This window comes from Symphalangus syndactylus, chromosome 9 (assembly GCF_028878055.3).
Source record: "Symphalangus syndactylus isolate Jambi chromosome 9, NHGRI_mSymSyn1-v2.1_pri, whole genome shotgun sequence".
Taxonomy (NCBI): Eukaryota; Metazoa; Chordata; class Mammalia; order Primates; family Hylobatidae; genus Symphalangus; species Symphalangus syndactylus.
In genome coordinates this window covers 139,474,416-139,500,259 of record NC_072431.2, presented here as the reverse complement: position 1 = coordinate 139,500,259, position 25,844 = coordinate 139,474,416, and the positions used below count along the sequence as shown (strand labels likewise).

Here is a 25,844-nt window from a genome sequence, read left to right as displayed (position 1 = left end):
AGTTGCCACCTTGTGGTGTGGGGACCACGGGCTGTTGGCACAGGCAGAATAAGTAGAGGCGGCTAGTCTACAAGCATTTATTCAGAACCTATTCTGTGTCTATGCAATGGAAAGCACAGTGCGGGCACAAAAAATTTGAGAACTGCACTTTTTATGGGAAGGATTCCAGCTTTCACAGAGAGACAGTTTACCACCAGACACAGCTGGAGAATCACGTAACTCAGTTTCACTTGGGCCCTGTACTGTGTGGAGTCAGATGGCTTCATGCAGAAGGTGGGACTTATGCTGAGATTCCCAGGGTTGGTGGATTTTGTGGATAGGAGTGAGGAGGGCTTTCTAGGTGAGGACAACAGAATGAGCAAAGTCTCAGAGGTAAGAGAGCAGGCATGATGGGACAATACAATGACTGCCTCATTTTAAGGGAAGTTGAAGTGAGCCAAAAAGGGTACAAGGTTAGATAAGTATATTGGAGCCAAACTACAGAGGCGTGGGGCACCACAACAAGAGGGTCTGTGCAGTAAATCAAATGTGCGTGGCCCACTGTGGTTATGATTTGATATGCAAACATTTTTAGGTTAATCTGTATAAGAATCAGGGTCGTGCAGCACATCTCAAATCATAGTGTCCACAGCAGTCACATAAAGATGCAGAGCCTGATTAATACACCCTCTGGGGTGGGGCCTGAGATTCTGCATTTCTCAGTGGCAACCGGGTGATAGTGGTCATGTCCGTCTGCAGCCCCCACTGAGTAGCATCAGTTTACAACCTGGCTTAGAGAAGGGGGACATCTGGACAGTCTTATGTCTTTGTCATTAAAAACCGTCAATGCTACTCAGTGGCAGGAGGAGGGAGGTCAAATGAGGGAATGTGGAGGCATCTGTGGTACTCAGAGCCAGCATGCCAGAGCTCACCAAAACCATTTACCCTTCCCAGGCCTAGTTAAATTGGTCAGCGGTCAGGACTCATTGTCACTGTCCTGGAGAAACTTCCACCTCGGGCCCCTTAAGGACCAGCTGTGGGACTACCCATTTTTCTCTTGGTTCCTCAGCCAACTTCTCCCAGTTTGCCTTCGAGTCCGTGGTGGCCATCGCCAACAGTCTGCACAACAGCAAGGACCTGAGCAAGGACCAGCATGGGAGGAACTGCCTGCTGGCTTCCTACGTGCACTACGTCTTCCGCCTGCCAGAGGTGCAAAGGGACGTGCCCAAGTCAGGTAGAGTTGCCCTGCGTGTGGGACTCTGGTGGGCAGGGCATCACCACTTCCACCCCACTGCAGTGTAATCCAAAATAAAACATCCTGTGCTGGGTGCAGTGGCTCACATCTACAATCCCAGCACTCTAGGAGGCTGAGATGGCAGCATCACTTGGAGCCAAAAGTTGGAGACCAGCCCAGGGAACATAACGAGACCCTGTTTCTACAAAAAATATAAAAATTAGCAGAGTGTGGTGGCACATACCTGTAATCCCAGCTACTCAGGAAGCTGAGGCAGGAGGATCACTTAAGCCCAGGAGTTGGCGGCTGCAGTGAGCTATGATTGCACCACTGCACTCTGGCTTGGGAAACAGAGCGAGATCCCATCTCTTCAAACAAACAAACAAACACCCTAAAATTCCATTTTAGTTTTCAGGACAATACAAAACTTACATGAATACTGAAATTATGTGTTTCTTTATAGATCTTTCTTCCTCCTTCCTTGACTCTTTTTATGCTCTAAACACTTACTTTGTCTGCCCATTTGATAATCCCTCACTGGTCTTTACCCTCTTGCTAATGTATGATTCAGCTGGGAATCTCTTTTTTAAGATGGAGAAGTGGTGACTGATGCCTAGGATTCTAGTATAATAAAGGAAATAATATATATATCCAATGGCAGTGGTTCTTAAACTTTTTATTATAAAAAAAAATCCCTTTTCACATTTCCCTCAAACTAAACTATTGAAATAATAGTAATGCATTTCCCCAACTCTTCTTAATTATTTACGTAGGTAATAATCAAGTAGAACTTCTTGTCAGCATGATATAAAAATTAGTGTTGGTGAGTTCACAAAATTGCAGGCCCAAATAAATATGACACTTTTGTTGGTCTATGCAGCCTCATTTCTAGTAAATCTGAAAATTTGATTGAGTTTTTAAAAATACTAGTGATGTGGCTGGGTGCAGTGGTTCATGCCTGTAATCCTAGCACTTCGGGAGGCCAAGGTGAGCAGATCACTTGAGCTCAGGAGTTCAAGACCAGCCTAGGCAACATGGCAAAAGCCCATTTCTATAAAAAATACAAAAATTAGCCAGGCGTGGTGGAAGGCACCTGTAGTCCCAGCTGCTCAGGAGGCTGAGGCAAGAGGATTGCTTGAACCTGGGAGATGGAGGTTGCAGTGAGCCGAGATCATGCCACTGCACTCCAGCCTGGAGGACAAAGTGAGACCCTGTCTCAAAAAAAAATAAAAAATAGTAACATCTCATAGACTCCCATAACCACTTTTGAAAACATGTCAACATTTAAAGATGAAAAACAGTACTGTATACATCATATACAGTAATCCTCACAAGGTTCAGATGACTCTATGGATTTTTGAATCTGAGAAAACCTCACTGCATGAATTGTAAAGTTGTCATTTAAATATTGATAAATTAAAAATATCCACATTTTTAGCTTCTCATGAGAAATCAGAAGCTCTAGCAACCCTGGGGTCCATTTCCCGATGGCAGTGATAGACTGGAGCCAGTAGAACCCCCTGCCTTTGTAAGAGGCATGGGTTGGCTGTTTACCATAATCTCCATCACTCCCTGGTGTCTTATGCCCCATCGACTTCTCTCCAAAAGACTGCCTCCCTGCCCCAACCAGGATTTGTTAAGAAGACCATAATTCCAAGGCCTAATCCAGTGGCTTTTCATCTACCCTATCCCTCCTCAATTCCTTCTTAAACTCAGTAAGTAACTCTGTTCCCCTGTCTGTTGACGTGTCTGTGCCTGGTGGGGTGCAGGCGCTCCCACTGCCCTCCCCGACCCTCGGAGCTACCACACCTATGGACGCACGTCAGCTGCTGCTGTGAGTTCAAAGCTGCTGCAGGCCCGGGTGATGAGCAGCAGTAACCCAGACCTCGCAGGGACACACTCCGCAGCAGACGAGGAAGTGAAGAACATCATGTCTTCAAAGGTAGGAAAGATGTCAAACCCTGGAAGGGGACACAGCCTTTTTTATTTTTTAACTAAAACTTGGAGGAATAACACAAAAGCAACCACTACTGCTGCCCACCATGCTGGTCAGATGCTTTAATGCTCAGCTTTGGAGTGATTAACGTTCTTTAGAACAGATTAAGACCATTCTGACCTATGCAGCAGCAAGACTAGCATCTGAGGATTTGCTGAGAACTACTTAGCTCGGGTAGCAAAGTTTTAAAGCATCAGGGGTTTAGCCATATGGAGTCATGTGGCTAAACCATGCATTTTATTTTCAAGGAAAAAAAAATAGCTTTAACTTTTGATACCTGGAAAGGTTGTCTTTAATTTTGTTTTCTTTCTTTAATACCTACCTCTTACATTCATTAACATCCCCAGATTGATTATCTCACAAAAAAGTCCCAAGGAACGGCCAGGCCCAGTGGCTCTTGCGTGTAATCCTAGCACTTTGGGAGGCTGAGGCGGGCAGATTACTTGAGGCCAAGAGTTCAAGACCAGCCTGGCCAACATGGTGAAACCCTGTCTCTACTAAAAATACAAAAAATTGGGCCGGGCGCGGTGGCTCACGCTTGTAATCCCAGCACTTTGGGAGGCCGAGGCGGGCGGATCACGAGGTCAGGAGATCGAGACCATGGTGAAACCCCGTCTCTACTAAAAATACAAAAAATTAGCCGGGCGTGGTGGCGGGCGCCTGTAGTCCCAGCTACTCTGAGAGGCTGAGGCAGGAGAATGGCGTGAACCCGGGAGGCGGAGCTTGCAGTGAGCCGAGATTGCGCCACTGCACTCCAGCCTGGGTGACAGAGCGAGACTCCGTCTCAAAAAAAAAAAAAAAAAAAAATACAAAAAATTGGCCAAGTCCGGTGGCTCACGCCTGTAATCCCAGCATTTTGGGAGGCCGAGGTGGGTGGATCACAAGGTCAGGAGTTCGAGACCAGCTTGGCTAACATGGTGAAACCCGTCTCTACTAAAAATGCAAAATTAGCCGGGTATGGTGGTGCGTGCCTGTAATCCCAGCTACTCGCGAGGCTGAGGCAGGAGAATCTCTTCAACCTGGGAGGCGGAGGTTGCAGTGAGCCAAGATTGCGCCATTGCACTCCAGCCTGGGCAAGAAGAGCAAAACTCTGTCTCCAAAAAAAATACAAAAAATTAGTCGGGCATGGTGGCAGGCACCTGTAATCCCAGCTACTCAGGAAGCTGAGGCAGGAGAATCGCTTGAACACAGGAGGTAGAGGTTGCAGTGAGCTGAGATTGCGCCATTGCACTCCAGCTTGGGCTACAAGAGCAAGACTCCATCCCAAAAAAAAAAAAAATCCCAAGGAACAATGCCAAATTTTACAAGCAAATAAAAACTGACATCCTGAAAGGGTTGATGGCTTGCCGTATATTGTTTTTCCCTCTATGAATTCTTTAATTTTTTCATGGTAAAGCTTTACTTTCAGAACAGTTTTAGAGTTATGGAATTATATACTCTATATCCAGTCTCTCCTTTTTTAACATTTTACACTGGAATGGTCCTTTTGGCACAATTAGTGAACCAATATTCATGGAATATTATTCATTAAGGTCATCTTTATTCTCATCTTCTCAGTTTTTCTCCAATGTCCTTTTTCTGTCCCAGGATCCCATTCTGGGTGCCACATTATATTTTTCAATCTTGCCTCCGTGGCTCCTCTTGCTGGGAACAATTTCTTAGACTTTCTTTGTTCTTCATGACCTTGACAGTTCTGAGGAGTAATGGTCAGGTTATTTTGTAGATTGTCTCTCATTAGGAATTTTTAAAAGATTATGATATTATTCACATACCATAAAATTCACCCTTTTTAAAAAGATGCAGTATATGATCCAACAGTCTTTAGTCTACTCACAAAGCTACCACGATGAGTTCTTAGCCTGAATTTTTTCTCCAATGATCTGGGGCCTCAGGGTGGCTGAGCTATTAGAGTAATATCATTTCCCCTGATTAAGAGAAATCAAAATCTCTGGGTTGAGACACAGACACAGTTTCATCCTTACAAATTTCACCCACTTGACACAGTGTGGTATGAGGAAGGAAATCTGGAGACCAGGGTTTGGGGCTGGGCGCCAATACTGCCCTGCCATGTGGTCATGGGAAAGTCGTTTAACTGTGCTGGGCCTCATGTCCTCATCTCTGCAGAGATCCTGGTCCCTGGATGAACTTAAGAACCATCTACCCTGGATCTTTTAAAAACACTGGATTTGGCCGGGTGCCGTGGCTCATGCCAGTAATCCCAGCACTTTGGGAGGCTGAGGCGGGCGGATCATGAGGTCAGGAGATCGAGACCATCCTGGCTAACACGGTGAAACCCTGTCTCTACTAAAAATACAAAAAAATTAGCCGGGTGTAGTGGTGGGCCCCTGTAATGCCAGCTACTCAGGAGGCTGAGGCAGGAGAATGGCGTGAACCCAGGAGGCGGAGCTTGCAGTGCGCCAAGATCATGCCACTGTACTCCAGCCTGGGCAGCAGAGCGAGACTACGTTTAAAAAAATAAAACAAACAAAAAAACCACTGGATTCACCCCCTGAGGTGCTGATGATCTATAGTTTGAGCCATCAGGAATTTTTGATATTCTATCCTTTTTGACTTACAAAAATCAGTTCAGGGATGTGCTGGAGTGAGCTCGTACCTGTTCCCAAAAGCTGATTGCTTAGTTTTCCAGAATTTATTGAGCCAGTTTTGAAACAGACATTGTTAAAATTAAATCGTATAAACTTAAAATTAAATAAGTTATATTAAAAACAAAGGTAATCTGAATGCAATGTGGTATGCTAGATTGTATCCCGGAACAGAAATAGGACATGCGTGCAAAACTCGGTGAAATCCAAATCGTTCGTGGTTTAGTTAATAGTAACATGTCAATGTTAATTTCTTAGTTTTGACAGATGTACCTTACTATAAAAGATACTAAGAGAAATGCAATGAAAGGCATATAAGAAATACTACCTTTGCAACTTCTCTGTAAATCTAATAATAACTATATAACTACTCCAAAATTAAAAGTTCACTTTAAAAAGGGAAACCTAGTCCCTTCCTAATACTTTCACTACATGCTATGATATCTAAATTCATCATTCTTTATGTCTACTGTGTCTGTGTGATGGAAATATTATATAATGGCTTGCTACCACACATGTCTCCCTAACTGCATTTCCATGACATCGTGTTGGTAGATTGAAATCAGCTATGATGAAAAGTATTTATGGCACAGAAATTGGCAAATGCTACAAATTAGCCCTACCCCCCTGACGACTGGTTGTTAAACATTGCCAGCCCATCACAATTCAGCCTCATACTGAAAGCCCCTTTCAGCAATACCACTTTCTGATCACCCAGAAAAGAAGTGGTCTGCAGCTATTACTGACAGCCTTGATCTTTCTATTTTTCTTTAATAAAATGAAAATATTAAATTTTTATGTGGACAGGGTTAACAATTTTCTAATTATTTTGTAGCATGGGGAGAAAATGTCTCATAGAGCGTGACCCCTCCACTTCCTTTCAGAGGTGGTTTTTGACAATGGTGTTTAGGAGACAGTGTGGTGCAGTACCATAGGAAACCACAGAGAGACACTGTTCCCACACATTTTTTCCTGGCATCCCCTGAAGTCACAGACTCCTAGAACGTTGGAAGGGACTACTCAGCACCCCAGATTCTTAAATAGTTTTTCACCGTAGGTTGCTACACACAAACTATTAACGGGGATTATCTCAAGCGCAAGTAGAATTAGGTATAACTTCACTGTCTCTGCTTTGTTTTATATTTACTTATGGCAATTGTTTTACCTTTGTAACCAGGGAAAAAAATGTATAAAAAATGAATTCTGAGCTTGTGATTTCCAGGTGTCTGGCTTACCTTTCCATGGTTGGTTCACTGTTAAGCCATGGTTTGTGTGTTTTAGATCGCCGATCGCAACTGCAGCCGGATGTCTTACTATTGCTCTGGCAATAGTGACGTTCCAGGTTCAACTGCAGCCCCAAGGCCAGCCAGCAAAAAGGTACCGAACCCAGCAATGTGAAATTCATCCCGGGATGAGAACAGAAGGATTTCCTCATGCCCTCACGCTGTGCTTGAAAATAGTCAAAGTGCTCCCCTGCCTGTTCTTGATGTGCTAACACACACACACACCCCACACACACTTTTGCAGCCCTGTCCTTTACCCCGCGTTTGACCACCTAACTGCGCATTAACTCAGTGTTTCTCCCGCTTTCTCATGCATCAGAATTACCTGGAAGTCTTGTTAAAACTCATCGCTAGACCCTACCTCCTGTGAGTTTCTGATTCAATAGATCTGAGCTGGAGGCTCAAGAATTTGCATTTCTAACAAGTTCCCCGCTGATGCTGGTCCGGGGACCACATTTTGAGAACCACTGCGTTAGCCTCCTTTTAGTAGAGGGAAAGCTGGGGACAATTCATCCTTGACAAAAGTGAATGGCAATAATTAGGTATCACTTGTTTCAATACTATATAAACTAATATGAAATGCTTCCTCGTAATTCTTCACAATCAGCCTTACCTATGAGTTCAGAAACTTTAAAAGCTGTTAAACTGCTTACCAGGATTTTTAAAGCAACAAAATTCCCCAATCATAGTCACAGCCTATGTGGTCTGAGCGATGGAGGGAGAAAAAACTGTCTGCCCTAAGTTTCCTCTCTTCTAGGCACCCAAGAGTCTCACCTTTATAGTAGCTACTTAAGTTTTTAATGTCTTGGAAGACCTGTATTAAAATGTAAATACAGCAGGGCACGGTGGCTCATACCTGTAATCCCAGTACTTACGGAGGCCGAGGTGGGTGGATCACCTGAGGTCAGGAGTTCGAGATAAGCCTGGCCAACACGGTGAAACCGCCTCCTACTAAAGATACAAAAGCTAGCTGGGCATGGTGGCAGGCATCTGTAATCTCAGCTACTCAGGAGGCTGAGGCAGGCGAATCACTTGAACACGGGAGGCAGAGGCTGCAGTGAGCTGAGATCGTGCCACTGCGCTCCAGCCTGGGCGACAGAATGAGACTCCATCTCAAAAAAAAAAAAAAAAGAAAAAAAGTAAATATGCATATTGCAAAGGATAACACAGGAAGCCATTTGCAAGAGCTAACATCACAGGGAAATGTTTATTAAACAGGCAAGGAGGGAATGAGCCTCCCCAAGTCTCCCTTTGGACTGAGTGAGGGAAAGATCAAGTGTGGGAGGGCCGGGGCCTGGTGCTACACGCTTCGCAGTTTTCCAGGCACCATATGTCTAGTGAGAGGTATCAGGATTTAACTATAAAAGGAAAAGTGAAAAAAGACATAGTTAGGCTAAGAACAAATTTGTCCACTTGCTCTAAAATTTAATATTAGGCTATCATAGGCCCTATGCAGTGACTGGTTATAAGTATTATACCATTTTCCTTTCTTAAAAGCCATTATTTGCTTATAGCCTGACTTCTTTAACCCATATCCTGTCTGATTTTGCAGTTGCCATGTTTTGACCCGAAATGAGCAGAATAGAGACACTTTATTTCAAAGGGAAGTTTGGCCAATATGTTTCCTTAATAGCTTAGCAGACAGAGCTTTGCTGCTTGGCTATTTTATATAACCTCCAGAGCAAGGTGTTCTTGTAATAATCCTGCCCAGAAAGCAGCATAAATTACTTTAAGAAGCAGCTTATCCTTGTCTAATCTCTTCTTGCCATAAGACCCTGGCAGACAAACTGACCTATTTTCTAGAGGCGACCTTTGAAGCTGGGGGAGCACGTCTTTCCCACAATGAGAAGATCAAGGTATAGTCCAGTTATATCATGTGCACAGTTAGACCACCTGCTAGCTTAAAACTCAACCCCACGCCTCTCTCAAGTGAGACAGCTTCACTTAAGACTCACAACAGCAAACAAATGTGTTAACGTGTATTAAAATTATTAAGGTTTGACTAATCTCACAAAACAAAGTGAAACCAGTCAATAAGCTGAAACATCTAAGCATTCTCCATTCATCACCACTAACCCACTGGGGATCTAATTGGTTAAAATACCCAAGCATGTATACAGAGATTTTCCTTTTGTCATCTTTTAGTTTAGCTAAGTAGCTCTCAAATTTTAATGTACACAAGAATTAGTACATTGGGTTGCATGCATACTGGACTCTGTGGGTAATTTTTTTTTTTTTGAAACAGAGTCTCACTTACTCTGTCACCCAGGCTGGAGTGCCGTGTTGCAATCTTGGCTCACTGCAACCTCTGCCTCCCAGGTTTAAGTGATTCTCCTGCCTCAGCCTCCCAAGTAGCTGGGATTACAACCGTGAACCACCACATCTGGCTAATTTTTGTATTTTTAGTATAGATGGGGTTTCACCATGTTGGCCAGGCTCATCTCAAACTCCTGACCTCAAGTAATCTGCCCTTCTCGGCCTCCCAAAGTGCTAGGATTACAGGCATGAGTCAACACACCTAGCCCTCTGTGGAGGGCTAATTTAAACGACTGTCAAGAGCAATGTTTGCTGTAATCAGTTTTTGCTTTAGATGTTGACTTTAAAACAATTTGCAAATAAGGATATGATATTAGGGTGTTCAAATAGCTTTAGCTTTCTTACCTACTTTCTTACCAGAAAAAAAAATGAGTTTATCTATGTTTATTCCAGGTTTTGTGGGCATAAGATGAAAGAAAACCACAGAAAATTCCTAGACATCGTTTTTGGTATTAGTTAGGGTGACCAACTGTTCTCATTTGCCCAGGACTAAGGGAGTCCCCAAGATATAAGACTTTCTATTTTAAGACCAGGACATTATCAGGCACACTGTAATGGACAGATTGCCCTACCTTTAGTCTTGAACTTCTTCCTCATCAAAATGATTGTCAGGAGCATGAACATGTAGCCAGATATGCTGGAGAATGGGAAAGGTATAAGTCACCATGTGAGCCATTTGCTACTGAGCAGTAGGTGACTTGAAGGAAGTGAAGATGCAAAGTGGTGCTGGGGGACTTTCCAAGCATCTGGCCCTGGGACATCGAAATTTAGAAGTTGTGAGTTAAGGCTGATACTACTATGCCTTTCAGAGGCCAAGATCCTCTCCTAAACCCCACCGACCCTGTTTCCCACAATGCCATATTGGCATTATAAAAACAAAAATTGTCCAGTCTCCTAGAGAGTTTACACACCATCTAGACAGTGGTCCTTAAAGTGTAACCCTGGACGAGCAGCAGCAGCAGCACCCGGGAACTTGTTAGAAATGCAAATTCCCAGGCTATTGAATCAGAGTATCTGGGGGTGAGGCCCCCCAGTCTGTGTTTCGTCAGGCCCTCCAGGAGATTCTGATACACAGAGGCCGGGCGTAGTGGCTCACACCCGTAATCCCAGCACTTTGGGAGGCCAGGGCAGGTGGATTACTTGAGCTCAGGAGTTTGAGACTAAGTGGGCAGCATGGCGAAACCCTATCTCTACCAAAAAAAAAAAAAATTAGCTGGGCTTGGTGGCACACACCTTTAGTCCCAGCTACTTGAGACTAAAGTAGGTGGGAGGATTGCTTGAGCCAGGGAAGTTGCAGTGAGTGAGATTACGCCACTGCACTCCAGCCTGGGCGACAGAGGGCAGCCCTATCTCAAAAAAAAAAAAAAAAAAGTTTGAGAACTGCTGCCACCAACCAACTGATTTTATGGATGAGAAACCTGAGGGCGAAGAGAGGAATGGCTTACACATGGTCACACAGAGTTTTCAGCAGGACCCGAGAGGAAAGTAAGATGGTACCGGTTTTAATGGCTACCCAGAATGTTTCCCTCATAGGATAGAGTTTCACTCCCAGGCTGAGTCCACTCCTTCAAATGTCCTGTGCAGCACTGACCCCAGCCTTCTACCCACCGAAATGTCCTCCTGTCTCAGGTGATCTCAGCACTGACTTTGCCATCCACCACTTACTGCCTAGAACGTCTAAGACACATGCTTCAGGAACTGACAAGCTATTAAACTGGGGGGAAAAAAGAAACGAAAAAAAGTGTTGGTGAATAATAATAGCCTTTGCCATCACGGCCTAATTTTTCTGGTTCTTATTTAGCATTTCCATGAGGAGCTTGCCCTGCAGATGGTGGTCAGCACCGGAATGGTGAGAGAAACAGTCTTCAAGTATGCCTGGTTCTTCTTTGAGCTTCTGGTGAGATTCTTGCACGTTTGTATCTATGCTCAATAGGCCAAGAGAAGCACATGGCAGAAAGGAATTGACGTTTTGTTCACTGAGTCGCCCCTGCTGAAAACCTGGGGTGGTTTCTTGAAATCTAATAATCTCTCACCCCTCCCCATCCTTCTTCCACTAAATTGTGTTGCTTCTGCCATGAAAATCTATCTCCATCCTGTGAGTTCTCATCACCTTCACCACTACCCACCTGGCCACACACCGTCATCTCTCGTGTGCCTCTCGCAATGACATCCTCTTTTTCCTGCCTGTATCCATTTTTGCCCTTGGCCCACCCATTCTGCACATGACAGCCAATACTAAACAGAGAATGTCACGCTCCTTTTAAAAACCCATCGGTGATTTTCACTGCACTGAGAAGAAGGCACAATTTTTATCATGACCTAAAAAGCCCTCGTATGATTCTGTTGTTTTCCTCCCTCTCTAACCTCATCTCACGCCACATTCCCCCGTCATTCAGCCGCATGGTCCTCTTTTGGTGCTTTGAAGATGCCAAGGCCGTTTTGGCCTCACAGCCTTTTCCAGGTTCTCTTCCTGCTCCCTAGCTTTCACCTCCGCACCCCCAACACACACGGTTTCTATTCTTTGTAGATTTCAGCTTCAGTGGAACCGTCCCCAAGAGGCCTTTTCTGACCAGCTTATACTGTAATATATCTTCCTCTATTATTCTCCTTCTGAGCACCCTATTTATTTCCTTCCTAGCGCTTATCACACTTTCTAATTGTTTTTTCTGTCTCAACTATTAGATTTTTAGGATTTGGGTCTCTTTTGCGTATTATCCCATCTCTAGCCTCAGCACACTGCTTGGTACCATGCAAGGCCCAAATAATATCTGTTGGAAAACAGAATGAAATTTGTATATCTGTTTATCCTAAAACTTCTACTATTACTTGAGCAGAAAAGCAAAAGTTATAGCCATAATACCTTCATTTTAAAATAAGGGGAATAATAGTGATAACTATTTTTTTGTTTATTAATGGAAGTGAAAGGATTTTACCATAGAGGCACTAAAAATAAACATTTCATCAATGTTGATAAACAGAGATGCATAGTGAGATGATGTTGAATGAGAAAGGTCTAAAGACATCGCCACCAACTATATAAAAATATATATGCAAACAATGTGCAGGATTTGGAATAGGTTGAGATTTAGCAATAGTGATAGCTTTATATTCACTGGGTTCTTTCCCCTGTCCCATTAAGTGAATCTTTTTTTTTTTTTTTTTTTTTTTTTTTAAAGAGAGTCTAGGCTGGGCATGGTGGCTCACACCTGTAATCCTAGCACTTTGGGAGGCTGAGGCAGGCGGGTCACTTGAGGTCCGGAGTTTGAGAACAGCCTGGCCAACGTGACAAAACCCGTCTCTACTAAAAATAGAAAAATTAGCCGGGAATGGTGGCAGGTGCCTGTAATCCCATCTACTCAGGAGGCTGAGGCAGGAGAATTGCTTGAACCTGGGAGGCAGAGGCAGCAGTGAGCTGAGATTGCGCCATTGCACTCCATCCTGGGCAAAAAGAGCGAAACTCCGTCTAAAAAATAAAAAGAGTCTAAAGAGATGGGAGGGTTTCCACCTAAGCTCTAGTTTTTATATGCAAGTTGAAGCTCAAGAAAAAGGGAGAAATGCTGACAGTAGGACATAGAGAACAAAGGGCAAAGGAAACAAAAATGAAACATCCCCTGGGGAGGAAATAGGAAGCAATGTGGAACAGAGTTCAGAAGAAGTCAGGTTCATGCCACAGAAACACACCCAGGATTCAAATCCCATGAAGTTTTGCAAAGTCCCAACCTCTGTTTTGAGAAGGGTCCCAAAGCATCGTCCCAAACCTTTGCCACAGAACCACCTGGAGGTGCTTAGTAAAAATAAAGCAGAGATTCTTTCTTAAAGCACTAAAATTAGGAGGCTGGAGGCCAGCATTGTGCATTTACCTGTCTTCTCAGGTGACTTCTAAGCCTGTTAATGATCCACTGGTCTACAGCACCTCTGTTCTGTGAGTCCTAAACAGAGCTACGAGTCTTTTGGAATTTGTACCCAGACAACACCAGAATTTTTTTCGTTCTAAAAGCCAAGCTAAGTAAGGTGGTGGCTGCAGCTCTCAAGTCTTGGGGCAAGAGCATTAGCAATGAGACATGAGCTCCATGCTCTGGCAGGAAATGGCCTGGGCCATAAAATCCATTCCCCTCTTGTTTCTTGAGGCATGAGAAGTATCAAAACCAACACCCCATGCCCTTTATATCCTGCTTCTATTTACACATCCCACCCACCATCATGTCTCTCCATAAAGAAGATTCACTCAGCCTGGCTCTGCAAAAATGAAAAAATTAGCTGGGTGTGGTAGCATATGCTTGTAGTCTCAGTTACTCAGCAGGCTGAGGCAAGAGCATCACTGGAGCCCAGGAGTTCAAGGCTGCAGTGAGCCATGATCATGCCACTGCACTCCAGCCTGGGCAACAGATTGAGACCCTGTCTCAAAAAAAAAAGTGGGGGGCAAGAAGAAGAAGAAGATTCACTTGAGTCATAATCCAGCTATGGATAATTCATACAAATAATTCATTCCCAATGTGGAATTCAGTGTTGGTAATTCTGAGTGGTTCCATGTGGCATCTTAGAGCTCTCTTTCCAAAGGAAGTCTGCATTCTCTGCAGGTGTAATGATGACTCTGTTCTTCATAGAATCCCAATAATAGTTGGCGTACCAGTGGGAGAAAGAATAATCACATCAAAAATGTACTGAGCATCTTACTGTATATGTGCCAGGCAGTGTTTTGAGCATTTTAAAGCATTATCTAATGTAATCACTATGCAATCTTGAGGTAGGAGGAGCTTTTATTATCCCAAATTTACAGATGGGGTTGGAGGAAGGGTGGTGGCCATAAGGAGAGTCTCCAAGTCAGCCAAAGGCTTCAGCAGTGCCACTTCACTGCCCCTAACTGCTTTTGGCCTTGCACATTTATTTACTAGGGCTTGGTTGGCCCAGAATAGAAAGTGTAAGCTAAAGCACATGGCCCGTCTTACCTCTAGGAAGTCCCTTATGGTAAACAGATGAAGTTTTTTGGGAAGAAAGCCCTTGCTAATCTAAGCATATTGCAGGGGTTTGTCAACATGCAGATCACCCAAGACACCAGTTCTACCAGCAGCCTAAAGCCTAAGTCTATCAGGTCCTGGCAGGACAGAGTTTCCATTGCCCAAAAGGGTTAACTGAAAGGCATGATCAAAAGGACTCTGCTTAGCATGTATGGGAGATTCAGGGGCCAGTGAGGATTGGTGAGAATCCCCAAGGTACAGCAGCTGGCAGAAGCCTTTATCTATGCTAGCTCTAAAGAATCAAGAGTACAGCAGAGTAACTGGGGCCTAGAAAAATCTGGAGGCAGATGAGACAGTCTTAGAAAAGGAGCCTGGGGCCTTAGAAAAATGTTGCCACTACCAGGACCCCACTGCAGCAGGGATGAGGTCAGCGGAACTGAGTAACTACCTGGGCCTCTCTGTTCTCCCACCTACTGATCCCCTTGTTTGTGCTCCTATTGGCCAACTCCAACTGGACGCCAAAGGTTAAGGGGGCCTGAGTGATGTGGTCCCTCAAGACCCCCTTTCCAGCATTCAGAGACAGAGAAGGACAAACAATCCATCAGGGAGCTGGGGTCGAGGCAAATGGAAACTATCATCTCCCAGCCAGAACTTTGCAAGGAAATTGATCTCAGACTCAGACAAGGTGCCCAATTCTTCATACACTGTTTATGCATTTGCCTGACCAATGCCCAGGAAGTTATTTGAAAACCAAAACAGTTTTGTTTTGTTTTTTTTCCAAAAAGCTTGAGAAAGACAACAGCTTCCTTGGCCTTAGCCAACAACCTGGGCAATTTAACACCCTCTAGTTGTGTCAATGCCCAAGCGCTGATGAACAATCACCTTGGCATTAGAGCTGCTAAACACAATCCTTGGGCGACTTTCACACTTGCTAATGAATAAAATCCCTGTGCTTCTAGAAACTGCTGAGCCAGACCTTGGAGAAATAAATAGGTGACCTAGTTTACTCACTCAGGACATGAAGTTCCACATTAAGGGGTTCTTTAGAGGTACCCTTACTTTAAATGGGCCACAAAGGCCCATATAGGGGAAAAGATTTTTGTGCCTCGCCCCACTCAACAAATAATGGGCCAGGCCTCCACTAGTGTTTCTACTGGATTTTCTTCTCTGGAGATCCAGAGAACACAGTAGCTGGCAAGCTGCTGACAGTCTGGAAAGAGGCCATTGGTTGGAAGTATGGTATTGTGAGAATTATTTATTTGGTTGTAGGATGGCCAAACTTAGCAGACAGGAGCCAAATACAGCAGTGAGTTCTGAAAGTCTTAGTGCTGGGGTGGTTAGCCTGCCCAGAATCAGGATCGGCATTGCCCAAAACAAAGACGCCTTATCTTCTTAAGTCCTTTGTTAGGAGCATAGTGAGAGAGAGGCTTTTTTCAGACAAAAATGGGTCCAGTTCCTACCCTTCATTCAGGTCTTCTCACCAGGTGCATGCGGCCCTGTGGGATATGAACCCATCTCTGTATCCCAAACCAAACAGGATGCCGCCATGAGGAAAAACCATGGTTTCTATACTGAGCTTTAGGATTTGATGTCCTTAGGTCTTCCCTGAGCTAGCCATGGCATTATCTGAAAACATGAAACACATGAAGCCTGTGTCTCTGGTTTTTTTCTTATTTTACCTTCCCTTTGTTTTTTCTATTTGTTTCCATGCTAACAAAAATTGCCAGTGCTGCATGCGTCCTTAGAAACTGAATTCTGCTGTTACTGCATTAACCTTCTCTCATGCAGCTCCTGGGAGTGGAAGTCCCCTCTTCTTCCAGTCTCAACACAGAGGGCAAATGTGGGTAGTTCAACTTCTAGTGCCATTATTAGTAGTAGTAGTAGCAGTAGTAGTAGTAGTATTGCAATGGCTGTCTGACTAATCTAGACACTTTCATGAAAATGATTTCAGAGTGTAGGGACCCAACCACAAGACCTCCTAGTCTTCCCCATGTTCCTGATAGCGTAAGCAACTTCCAGCAAGGATAAGACTCACCCTCAGGTGGTGTCAAGGGGGCCTATATTGACCTGTGAATCTCCTGGCCCCAAGAAGATGTCCAAAAAATAAGCATGATCTTGATTTAAAATTGTGGTAGGCATTGAGATAGTATTATTCTAGTCATAATGCAGACAGTCGCCAACTGACACAAGGATATCTATATATAGATACGATATGTATATCCATATAGATATATCTGTATATAAATATCTTTGTGTCAGTTGATGAATTGTTTGCATTATATATGTAACCACAATATACACCAGTTTGTGTCAATACAGCAATTTGTGTCAATCGGTGACATGTACTGACACAAAGATATCTACATAGAGATACTAGATAGTTAGAGAGATAATCTGTGTATAGATATTTTTGTGTCAATTGGTGACCATCTGCATTATGTATGTAACTAAAAATTAGACTTATAGAACTCAAAGTTTCCCCTAGAGGTAATGTTTCCCCTGGAGGCAATGTTCTAAATAGTGGTTCTGTTTCCAGCTGGCCAATGTTTCCTGCTCAATATATAATATAGCTAAAATTTCCAGGAGCAGAAGATAACTGCTGGGAACTACAGAACTGTTTCTGGAAAAACTGTGCTCCCTCAAGAAACACTGAAACTCAAGATAGGAGGAACATTTCTCCCATGTTCTCCTTACTGTAGTTTCGGGAACAGAAAAGACTTTAGTTCGCATCAAGAACCTTGTGATAAACTGCTCCTTTCTACGTCGTGTGTTCTGTCCTATGATAGAAGACACCTAGCTGGTTACAGGAGCCCAGCTCAGGTCTGCCTTCCAGGATGTAGGCAGTTGAGAACACTGTAGCTAAAGAATTAAGCTCCTGGCTTTGTCAGCACCAAGAAGGAAGCCTCTGACTTGGGGTCAAAAAGAGGACACCCTTCCCACCTCCCGCCACCATGGTAACCATTGGTGTGTCTGCAGCATTTTAGTCCAGAGCTTGCTCAGGCACCACCAGCACAGATAAAGCGTCAGAAAATCCATTGTTAGCATTTCTGTGAGTCTTTCCCCCTTTTCTGCATTGTACAAGCAGGTCACCAGTCTCCATGTTGACGTTTCCCCCATCCCGCTCCGTAGGTGAAAAGCATGGCCCAGCATGTACATAACATGGACGAACGGGACAGTTTTCGGAGGACTCGTTTTTCTGACCGTTTCATGGATGACATAACTACTATTGTTAATGTGGTCACCTCGGAAATTGCAGCCCTTTTAGTAAAAGCACAGAAGGTAACTGTATTTTTCTCTTTATTTTCTAAATTGTTTACCTGGAACATATATTACTTTCATAATCAGAGAAAAATAAGCATCATTTTAAAACAATAATTAAAATATAACTGTAATGACAGTTAAACTCAGTATGTTATACTGGACTGGACCCTGATGTGGGGCTGGAAAATTGTTATAAAGAAATTACACACATGAGGCCAGGGGTTCGAGAACTGCCTGGCCAACGTGGTGACATGGTAAGACCCCATCTCTACTAGAAATACAAAACTTAGCTGAGCATGGTTGTGCATATCTGTAATCCCAGCAACTGGGAGGCAGAAGCAGGAGAACTGCTTGAACCCGGGAGACAGAGGTTGCAGTGAGCCGAGATGGTGCCACAGCACTCCATCCTGGGTGACACAATGAGACTCTGTCTCAAAAAAAAAAAAAAAAAAAAAAAAAAAAAAGAGAGAGAGAGAGAAATTGCAATATGGACTGTGGTTTAAATTATCATGTCAGGCCGGGTGCAGTGGCTCACACCTGTAATCCCAGCACTTTGGGAGGCCAGATCACTTGAGGTCAGGCATTCGAGACCAGCCTGGCCAACATGTTGAAATCCCATCTCTACTAAAAATACAGAAAATTAGCCGGGTGTAGTGGCATGTACCTGTAATCCCAGCTATTCGGGAGGCTGAGGCAGAAGAATCGCTTGAGCCCAGGAGGCGGAAGGTGCAGTGAGCCAAGATGGTGCCACAGCACTCCAGCCTGGGTGACAGAGTGAGACTCCATCTAAAAAAAAGAAAAATGTAGATATGAAAGATAATATTTTTGCTCTTAGGAAATACACCTTGAAGTATTATGGGGTAAATGGGCATGATATTTGCAACCCATTCTCAAATGGTTCAGAAAAAAATGTTTTTATGTTCATAGAATATTAAAGCAAATGTAGCGAAATGTCAAGTATTGATAAGCTTCGTTAAAGGGTATACAATGGTTCTTTGTACTGTTCTTGCATCTTTTCTGTAAGTGTGAAATTATTTCAAAATAAAAGCTAAAAACTATATAAAATGAAATAAATCAAACGTTTAAAAGGCAGCTACAAAAATCTTAGGAAGCAATGTTTATTGTTAATAGCTTTGTCATTATTGAGAATTTGCATAGTACCAAGTGCTCAGGAGATTTTCGTTTGGTTATTCCTCATGGCAAACTTTGTTGGAACAGCAATGCTATCTCCATATTGGCAGATGTGAGAATAAGGCACAGTGAGGTTGATAAATTTTCCACAAGTCACACACAGCCAGCAGTAAAGCCAAGACTGGAGATTTTAAACCCAGATACTGAGTCATGTAAGCCACCCAGGAAGAGTGGCCACGTGGAGAATGCGGAGAGAGTTCGAGGACCTCTCAGCGATGCTGTGGCAACCTCTTTATCAGGTCCCCATCCATCCCAGTGACTTGACTGGTCAGCATGGCTTGAATTTGCAAATTGCATATTAACAAAAGCAAAATAGTTTCAAACCATATTTTTAATAGTGTCAAAGGAAATTGATTTGTCCTTCTGAAAATAAAGGACATAAACATGAAAAACTGAATCCCAGATTGCTCTGAAGCACTGTAAAATCCCTCATAAACAGGAGCACTGAGAAATAACAGAAATTAAAAATTTTAAAAATAGGCGTAGCTTATTAATTGGGATTCATGGAGGAATTCACCCTACGGAGTGAATATACCCTGTGGAGTCTGACTCTGACCTCTCTTAGGCTGGAAATGCTGCCTAATTGGGGAATACATTTCTTAGGTAAAAACTAATTCTTTTATCCTGATTGGATTTTTTGTAATAATCCTTAAAAATTAAGAAACTATCTCATTGAAAACAGTAAGTACTTTTCAAGTCAGTTTGCCAAAAAAAAAGAAAATAGTTACAAAAAAAAAGTTACCAGGATATTAAAAAAAAATAGGATCCAACACAGTATATAGAGAATGAGCTTAATTATACACATATAAATATGCATGTAGAAAAAAAAGTGACTGGAAGGAAATGCACCTAAATATTAACAGTACATGAATAATTACTTGATTCAACCTCACAGTCATGGCTTTAGTTAAAGGAGACTCAACTACTTTGCCCAGTGTCACCCAGAAGGACAGTGGCTGAAATAATAGGGCCTGTCTCTCCCAATTTTCCCACCAGTGACCTGGAAGTTCAAATCCAGAGTGTACCATAAAATGATTTGGGTGTTTGTTTGTTTTTAAGGAAAACGAACAGGCGGAAAAGATGAACATCAGCCTGGCTTTCTTCTTGTATGACCTTCTCTCCCTCATGGATCGGGGCTTTGTGTTTAACCTCATCAGACATTATTGCAACCAGGTGAGTGTCCCCCCACCCCACCCCACCCCCGAGCGAGCCATTTTGTTCCTTCTCATATAATGTGATGTTCGTTGCCATGGTACGCTGTCTTATTCATTGCTGAGTTGGCATGAATCCTACACACCCTGTGTTTTGCAGCACATCCCTCATGTCTGTGCCATGGACATTCCTCAGACGTGCTGGTTTACCTTGATTCCTGGAGCATTTACTGATACAGTGTAGAAGGGTCAACAGATTCATCTGTGGGAATTAAAATTTGTGATACGATCTGAATCTTCAATTGGACATTCAACAGAAAATTAACATGGCTACACAGTACTTTCAGTCTTTGAAGAGTCCTCGCGCTCCCAGTCTGAGGTCTCTTTTCACATATTAGGGTAATTAATTAAATTGCTGTTGTGATGCTCCGACTTGAAAGAACCCTTTAAAGTGTTCTTAAATAAAATCATTGAAAGAGATTTAATTTCACTGAGCATATAGCAAATATTTCATAAACCAAGTACATAAACCACAACGTCCACCACCACCAGCACCACCTCCACCACTACCTCCACATCACCGTCACCATCACCACCTCCTCCACCATCACCACCAGTTCCACCATCACCACCTCCTCTACCATCACCACCACTTCCACCATCACCACCTCCTCTACCATCACCACCACTTCCACCATCACCACCTCCTCTACCATCACCACCACTTCCACCATCACCACCACCAGCACCACCTCCACGTCACCATCACCACCTCCACCACTACCTCCACATCACCGTCACCATCACCACCTCCTCCACCATCACCACCACTTCCACCATCACCACCTCCTCTACCATCACCACCACTTCCAGCATCACCACCACCAGCACCACCTCCACGTCACCATCACCACCTCCTCCACCATCACCACCTCCTTCACCATCACCACCAACTCCACCATCACCACCGCCTCCACCATCACCACCACCTCCACCATCACCACCACCTCCACCATCACCACCACCTCCACCATCACCACCACCTCCACCATCACCACCACCTCCACCATCACCACCACCAGCACCACCTCCACATCACTATCACCACCTCCTCCACCATCACCACCGCCTCCACCATCACCACCAACTCCACCATCACCACCGCCTCCACCTCCACATCACCATCACCACCTCCTCCACCATCACCACCGCCTCCACCATCACCACCAACTCCACCATCACCACCACCTCCACCTCCACATCACCATCACCACCTCCTCCACCATCACCACCGCCTCCACCATCACCACCGCCTCCACCATCACCACCACCTCCACCATCACCACCACCTCCACCATCACCACCACCTCCACCATCACCACCACCTCCACCATCACCACCACCAGCACCACCTCCACATCACTATCACCACCTCCTCCACCATCACCACCGCCTCCACCATCACCACCACCTCCACCATCACCACCACCTCCACCATCACCACCACCTCCACCATCACCACCACCAGCACCACCTCCACATCACTATCACCACCTCCTCCACCATCACCACCGCCTCCACCATCACCACCAACTCCACCATCACCACCGCCTCCACCATCACCACCAACTCCACCATCACCACCCCCTCCACCATCACCACCAACTCCACCATCACCACCTCCTTCACCATCACCACCAACTCCACCATCACCACCGCCTCCACCATCACCACCAACTCCACCACCACCACCCCCTCCACCATCACCACCAACTCCACCATCACCACCACCAGCACCACCTCCACATCACCATCACCACCGCCTCCACCATCACCACCGCCTCCACCATCACCACCAACTCCACCATCACCACCTCCTCCATCATCACCACCTTCTCCACCATCACCACCACCTCCACCACCACCACCTGCTTCACCACCACCACCTCCTCCACCACCACCACCATCTTCACCATCACCACCTCCTCCATCATCACCACCTTCTCCACCATCACCACCTCCTCCACCACCACCACCATCTTCGCCATCACCACCTCCTCCATCGTCACCACCTTCTACACCACCACCACCATCTTCACCATCACCACATCCTCTACCATCACCACCACCTCTACCATCACCACCACCTCCACCATAACCACCACCTCTACCATCACCACCACCTCCACCTCTACCATCACCACCACCTCCACCATCACCATCACCACCTCCTCCACCATCACCACAACCTCCATCATCACCGCAACCTCCACCATCACCACGTCCTCCACCATCACCACCTCCTCCACCATCACCACCTCCTCTACCATCACCACCACCTCCACCATCACCATCACCTCCTCCACCATCACCATCACCACCACCTCCACCACCTTCACCACCACCATCACCACCTCCACCACCATCACCACCACCACCTCCACCATCACCACCACCTCCACCACCTCCACCGCCACCATCACCACCTTCTCCACCGCCACCATCTTCTCCACCATCACCACCATCGCCCTGCCCACCTCTAGCAATATTATCACCTTTCCTATCACCTCCAATATTGCTACCTCCTCCACCATCACCACCATTAGCTCCACCATGACCACCTCCTTCACCTCCACCATCACTTCTTCCACCATCACCATTGTCACCATCGTCACCACTACCCACCTCCACCACCATCACCACCTCTCCCATCACCACCAAGTTCTCTGTGATTAGTCACTTAGTGACTTTAGATAAGTTTTTCCAATTTTATGGGTCTTAATTTCCTCAGTTTTAAAATAAGAAGCTCCTCCCTTAGGGGGTTTGAGAGATTTGAGGGCTGATCAAGGAAAAGGATAGAACCATAAAAAGCAGTTACATACAAGCTTCATTGAGTAGCACTTGGACAGGGTCACATAAGAGCGGAAGCCCCTCCCAGCATGAGAACAGCCGCAGGCTTGCAGTGAGGAGGGCACCATCCAGAGGAGCAGGGGAACTCCCAGGGGAGAGGAGGATTAGGGCAGAAGCTTATAGATCTGGGTGAGGCTGCTCCACAGCACAGCAGGGAGTCTCTGGGTCAGAAAGCCCCCAGGGCTGTAGCAGCTTAGGGCCCTGTATCTGCAAGGCTCTATCTTATCATTAGTAAACAGCTGTCCATCGAGATTTTATGGGGTCTGCAAAGAAGGCAGGCACTAAATGGATGAAAATCTGCTTATTTGAGCTATTTTTGTTAATGACTGGGCATGGTAAAATTTGAGTTAGGTATGAGCCAAGGGATCAGCACCAGTCTACAGTGAAGAAATAAACAACGCAGGGGCCAATACACAGAGACAATCTTTGACTTGTTTACATAACACCTCCCCTCCAAAAAAAGAAAAACACATGACTTTTCTAAAGGAAGTCCTGTCTACGGCCATACCACCCTGAACACACCCAATCTCATCTAAGGGAAGTCCTGATAAGAAAGTAGAATAATAAAAGAATCCTAAGGAAACATCAGAAGTCCCCAAGCATCCCCATCCCATGCACCCTGACCCCTGCTCTGCAGCGGATTTTCTGTCCCAGGACCCACCAGAATAGAATGGCAGAGGGACACTTCACTCCTCCTTGCCCTCCTTCTTCAGTATTTAGGATTCCAGGTTAGTCTGTTTTCAAAACTTTAAGTTGAGTGTATGAAAGATACCCTAGATCACCACTGTAGACCCAGGCTTAGCTACTCACATTCCCAGGCTATCTTCATTCCCAACAGGGAAATAAGGCAACCCAAGGTAGATGTCTGCCTTCCCTGCAAAACTCATGTTTTTATTTTCTCTTTGTCTTTCCTTTCTTTTCTCTTCCTCGCTATCTTTCTCTTTAAATTCTTTCCTTTTCTTTTAGTTACCGTTTCTTTTTTTCTTTCTCTCCTTGACTCAAATGCCAAAGATCCCTAGACCGGGAGTCAAGAAGCCTACATGCTGATTCCTGGGACACCATTAATTACTTCTGTGATTGGGAGCATCAGCCTTTGAGGCATTCATTTCCTCATCTGCAAGAAGACTAGGCTGGATTAGATTTATCCACCAATTCTGTGGTCTATGTCTGCCAGTAACATCCACGGATGTTACTTAGCACCGTTAGTGGCACTCAGGCCTCAAAAGGTCACTGACGCCCATTCCTGGTGATTTAATTCATTGATCCCAGCTCTCTAGATACAGGATGAACTTCATACCTGAAGCAAGTTGTATTCTTACAAAGTCGTCTGAGTTTATCATTTTGCATAACCTATTATGTTTTCTGCCATCTAAAGGTTTTGTGGCAATGGATACAACCTTAGTCTTTTTTAATGGTCACTAAAAATATGCAAATCCATTTCTTCAATTACTGCCTGTTACTTACAATGTGCTACTAAGTGAACACTCATCACTTGGGTAGGGGCATTGTGAGTCTTGACCTTTGGGGAGGATGTTTTTGGAATGCACCTTACTCCTCTTTTCAAAACATCACTCAAATTATTTTTGAAACGTCTATTTTTTTTCTTTTGAGATGGAGTCTTACTCTGTTGCCCAGGCCAGAGTGCAGTAGCACAATTTTGGCACACTGCAAACTCCGCCTCACAGGTTCAAGCGATTCTTCTGCCTCACCTTCCCGAGTAGCTGGGATTACAAGTGTGTGCCACCGCTCTCCGCTAATTTTTGCATTTTTAGTAGAGACAGGGTTTCACCATGTTGGCCAGACTGGTCTTGAACTCCTGGCCTCAAGTGATCCGCCCACCTCTGCCTCTCGAAGTGCTGGGATCACAGGTGTGAGCCACCATACCCAGCCTGAAATGTCTGTTTTTAATGATGTCTCAAGGGACCTATGAAAGATACCCATAGTGGGGCCTTCTTTTAAGTGCCAATGTCTTGTGGGTTCAAGTTCTGATAGCCAGCTTGACCCGACAACTGTTAATGAGTAACCTAAGTGACAGGCACATGACCAAGTTCTAATCCCTTCAATGTGCTGGTGGCTCCACTGGTCCAAAGTCAGCCAGGAGTGCACATCGAAAGGTTATGGGATCTGGTAACTGTGCTTACATAGAAGTTGTATGTTTTGGCTTAAAAATAATATATAATGGCATTTACTTGTTTTAAGTGGATGTCTAACTATGAATTAATTCTATAGGCAATATGTCCCACAACACGTTGGCTTCTTGTAAAATGGCTGAAAATATGTGTTCATTTAAATTATATTGTTTAGTCTGTAATCTCAGCACTTTGGGAGGCCGAGGCAGGAGGATCACCTGAGGCCAGGAGTTCGAGACCAGCCTGGCCAATATGGTTAAACCCCATCTCTACTAAAAATAGAAAAAATTAGCTGGGCATGTTGATGCGCACCTGTAATCCCAGCTACTCGGGAGGCTGAGGTAGGAGAATCGCTTGAACCTGGGAGATGGAGGTTGCAGTGAGCCGAGATCGTGCCACTGCACTCCAGTCCAACAGAGCAAGACTCTGTATCTCTCTCTCTCTCTCTCTCTCTGTATATATATAGTATATATATGCTATATATATACTATATATACTATATATATGCTGTATATATACTATATATATACTGTATATATACTATATATATACTGTATATACTGTATATATAGTATATATACTGAATATATATAGTATATATACAGTATATATAGAATATATATACAGTATATATAGAATATATATACTATATATACAGTATATATAGAATATATATACTATATATACAGTATATATATAGTATATATATTCAGTATGTATAGTATATATAGTATATATATACTAGATATCTAGTATATATATACTAGATATACACTATATATATACTAGATATACACTATATATATTTTTAAAAACTACTGTTGAAGTGAGTAAAG

The 25,844-nt window shown here is 44.3% G+C and overlaps 1 protein-coding gene across 4 annotated transcripts in view; it reads left to right on the top strand.

The window, feature by feature from the left end:
* DOCK8 (dedicator of cytokinesis 8) overlaps positions 1–25,844 on the top strand; it is a 241,650-nt gene that overhangs the window by 154,433 nt on the left and 61,373 nt on the right. For 3 of the 4 annotated variants that reach the window (XM_055294375.2, XM_063609923.1, XM_055294379.2), the window contains 6 exons: positions 1,049–1,213; positions 2,983–3,155; positions 7,094–7,189; positions 11,213–11,308; positions 17,496–17,645; positions 19,878–19,991. In XM_055294375.2, the coding sequence (XP_055150350.1) occupies positions 1,049–1,213; positions 2,983–3,155; positions 7,094–7,189; positions 11,213–11,308; positions 17,496–17,645; positions 19,878–19,991 (794 nt within the window). The remainder of the gene's footprint in view (positions 1–1,048; positions 1,214–2,982; positions 3,156–7,093; positions 7,190–11,212; positions 11,309–17,495; positions 17,646–19,877; positions 19,992–25,844) is intronic. The other variant, XM_055294377.2, reaches the window with a different exon arrangement.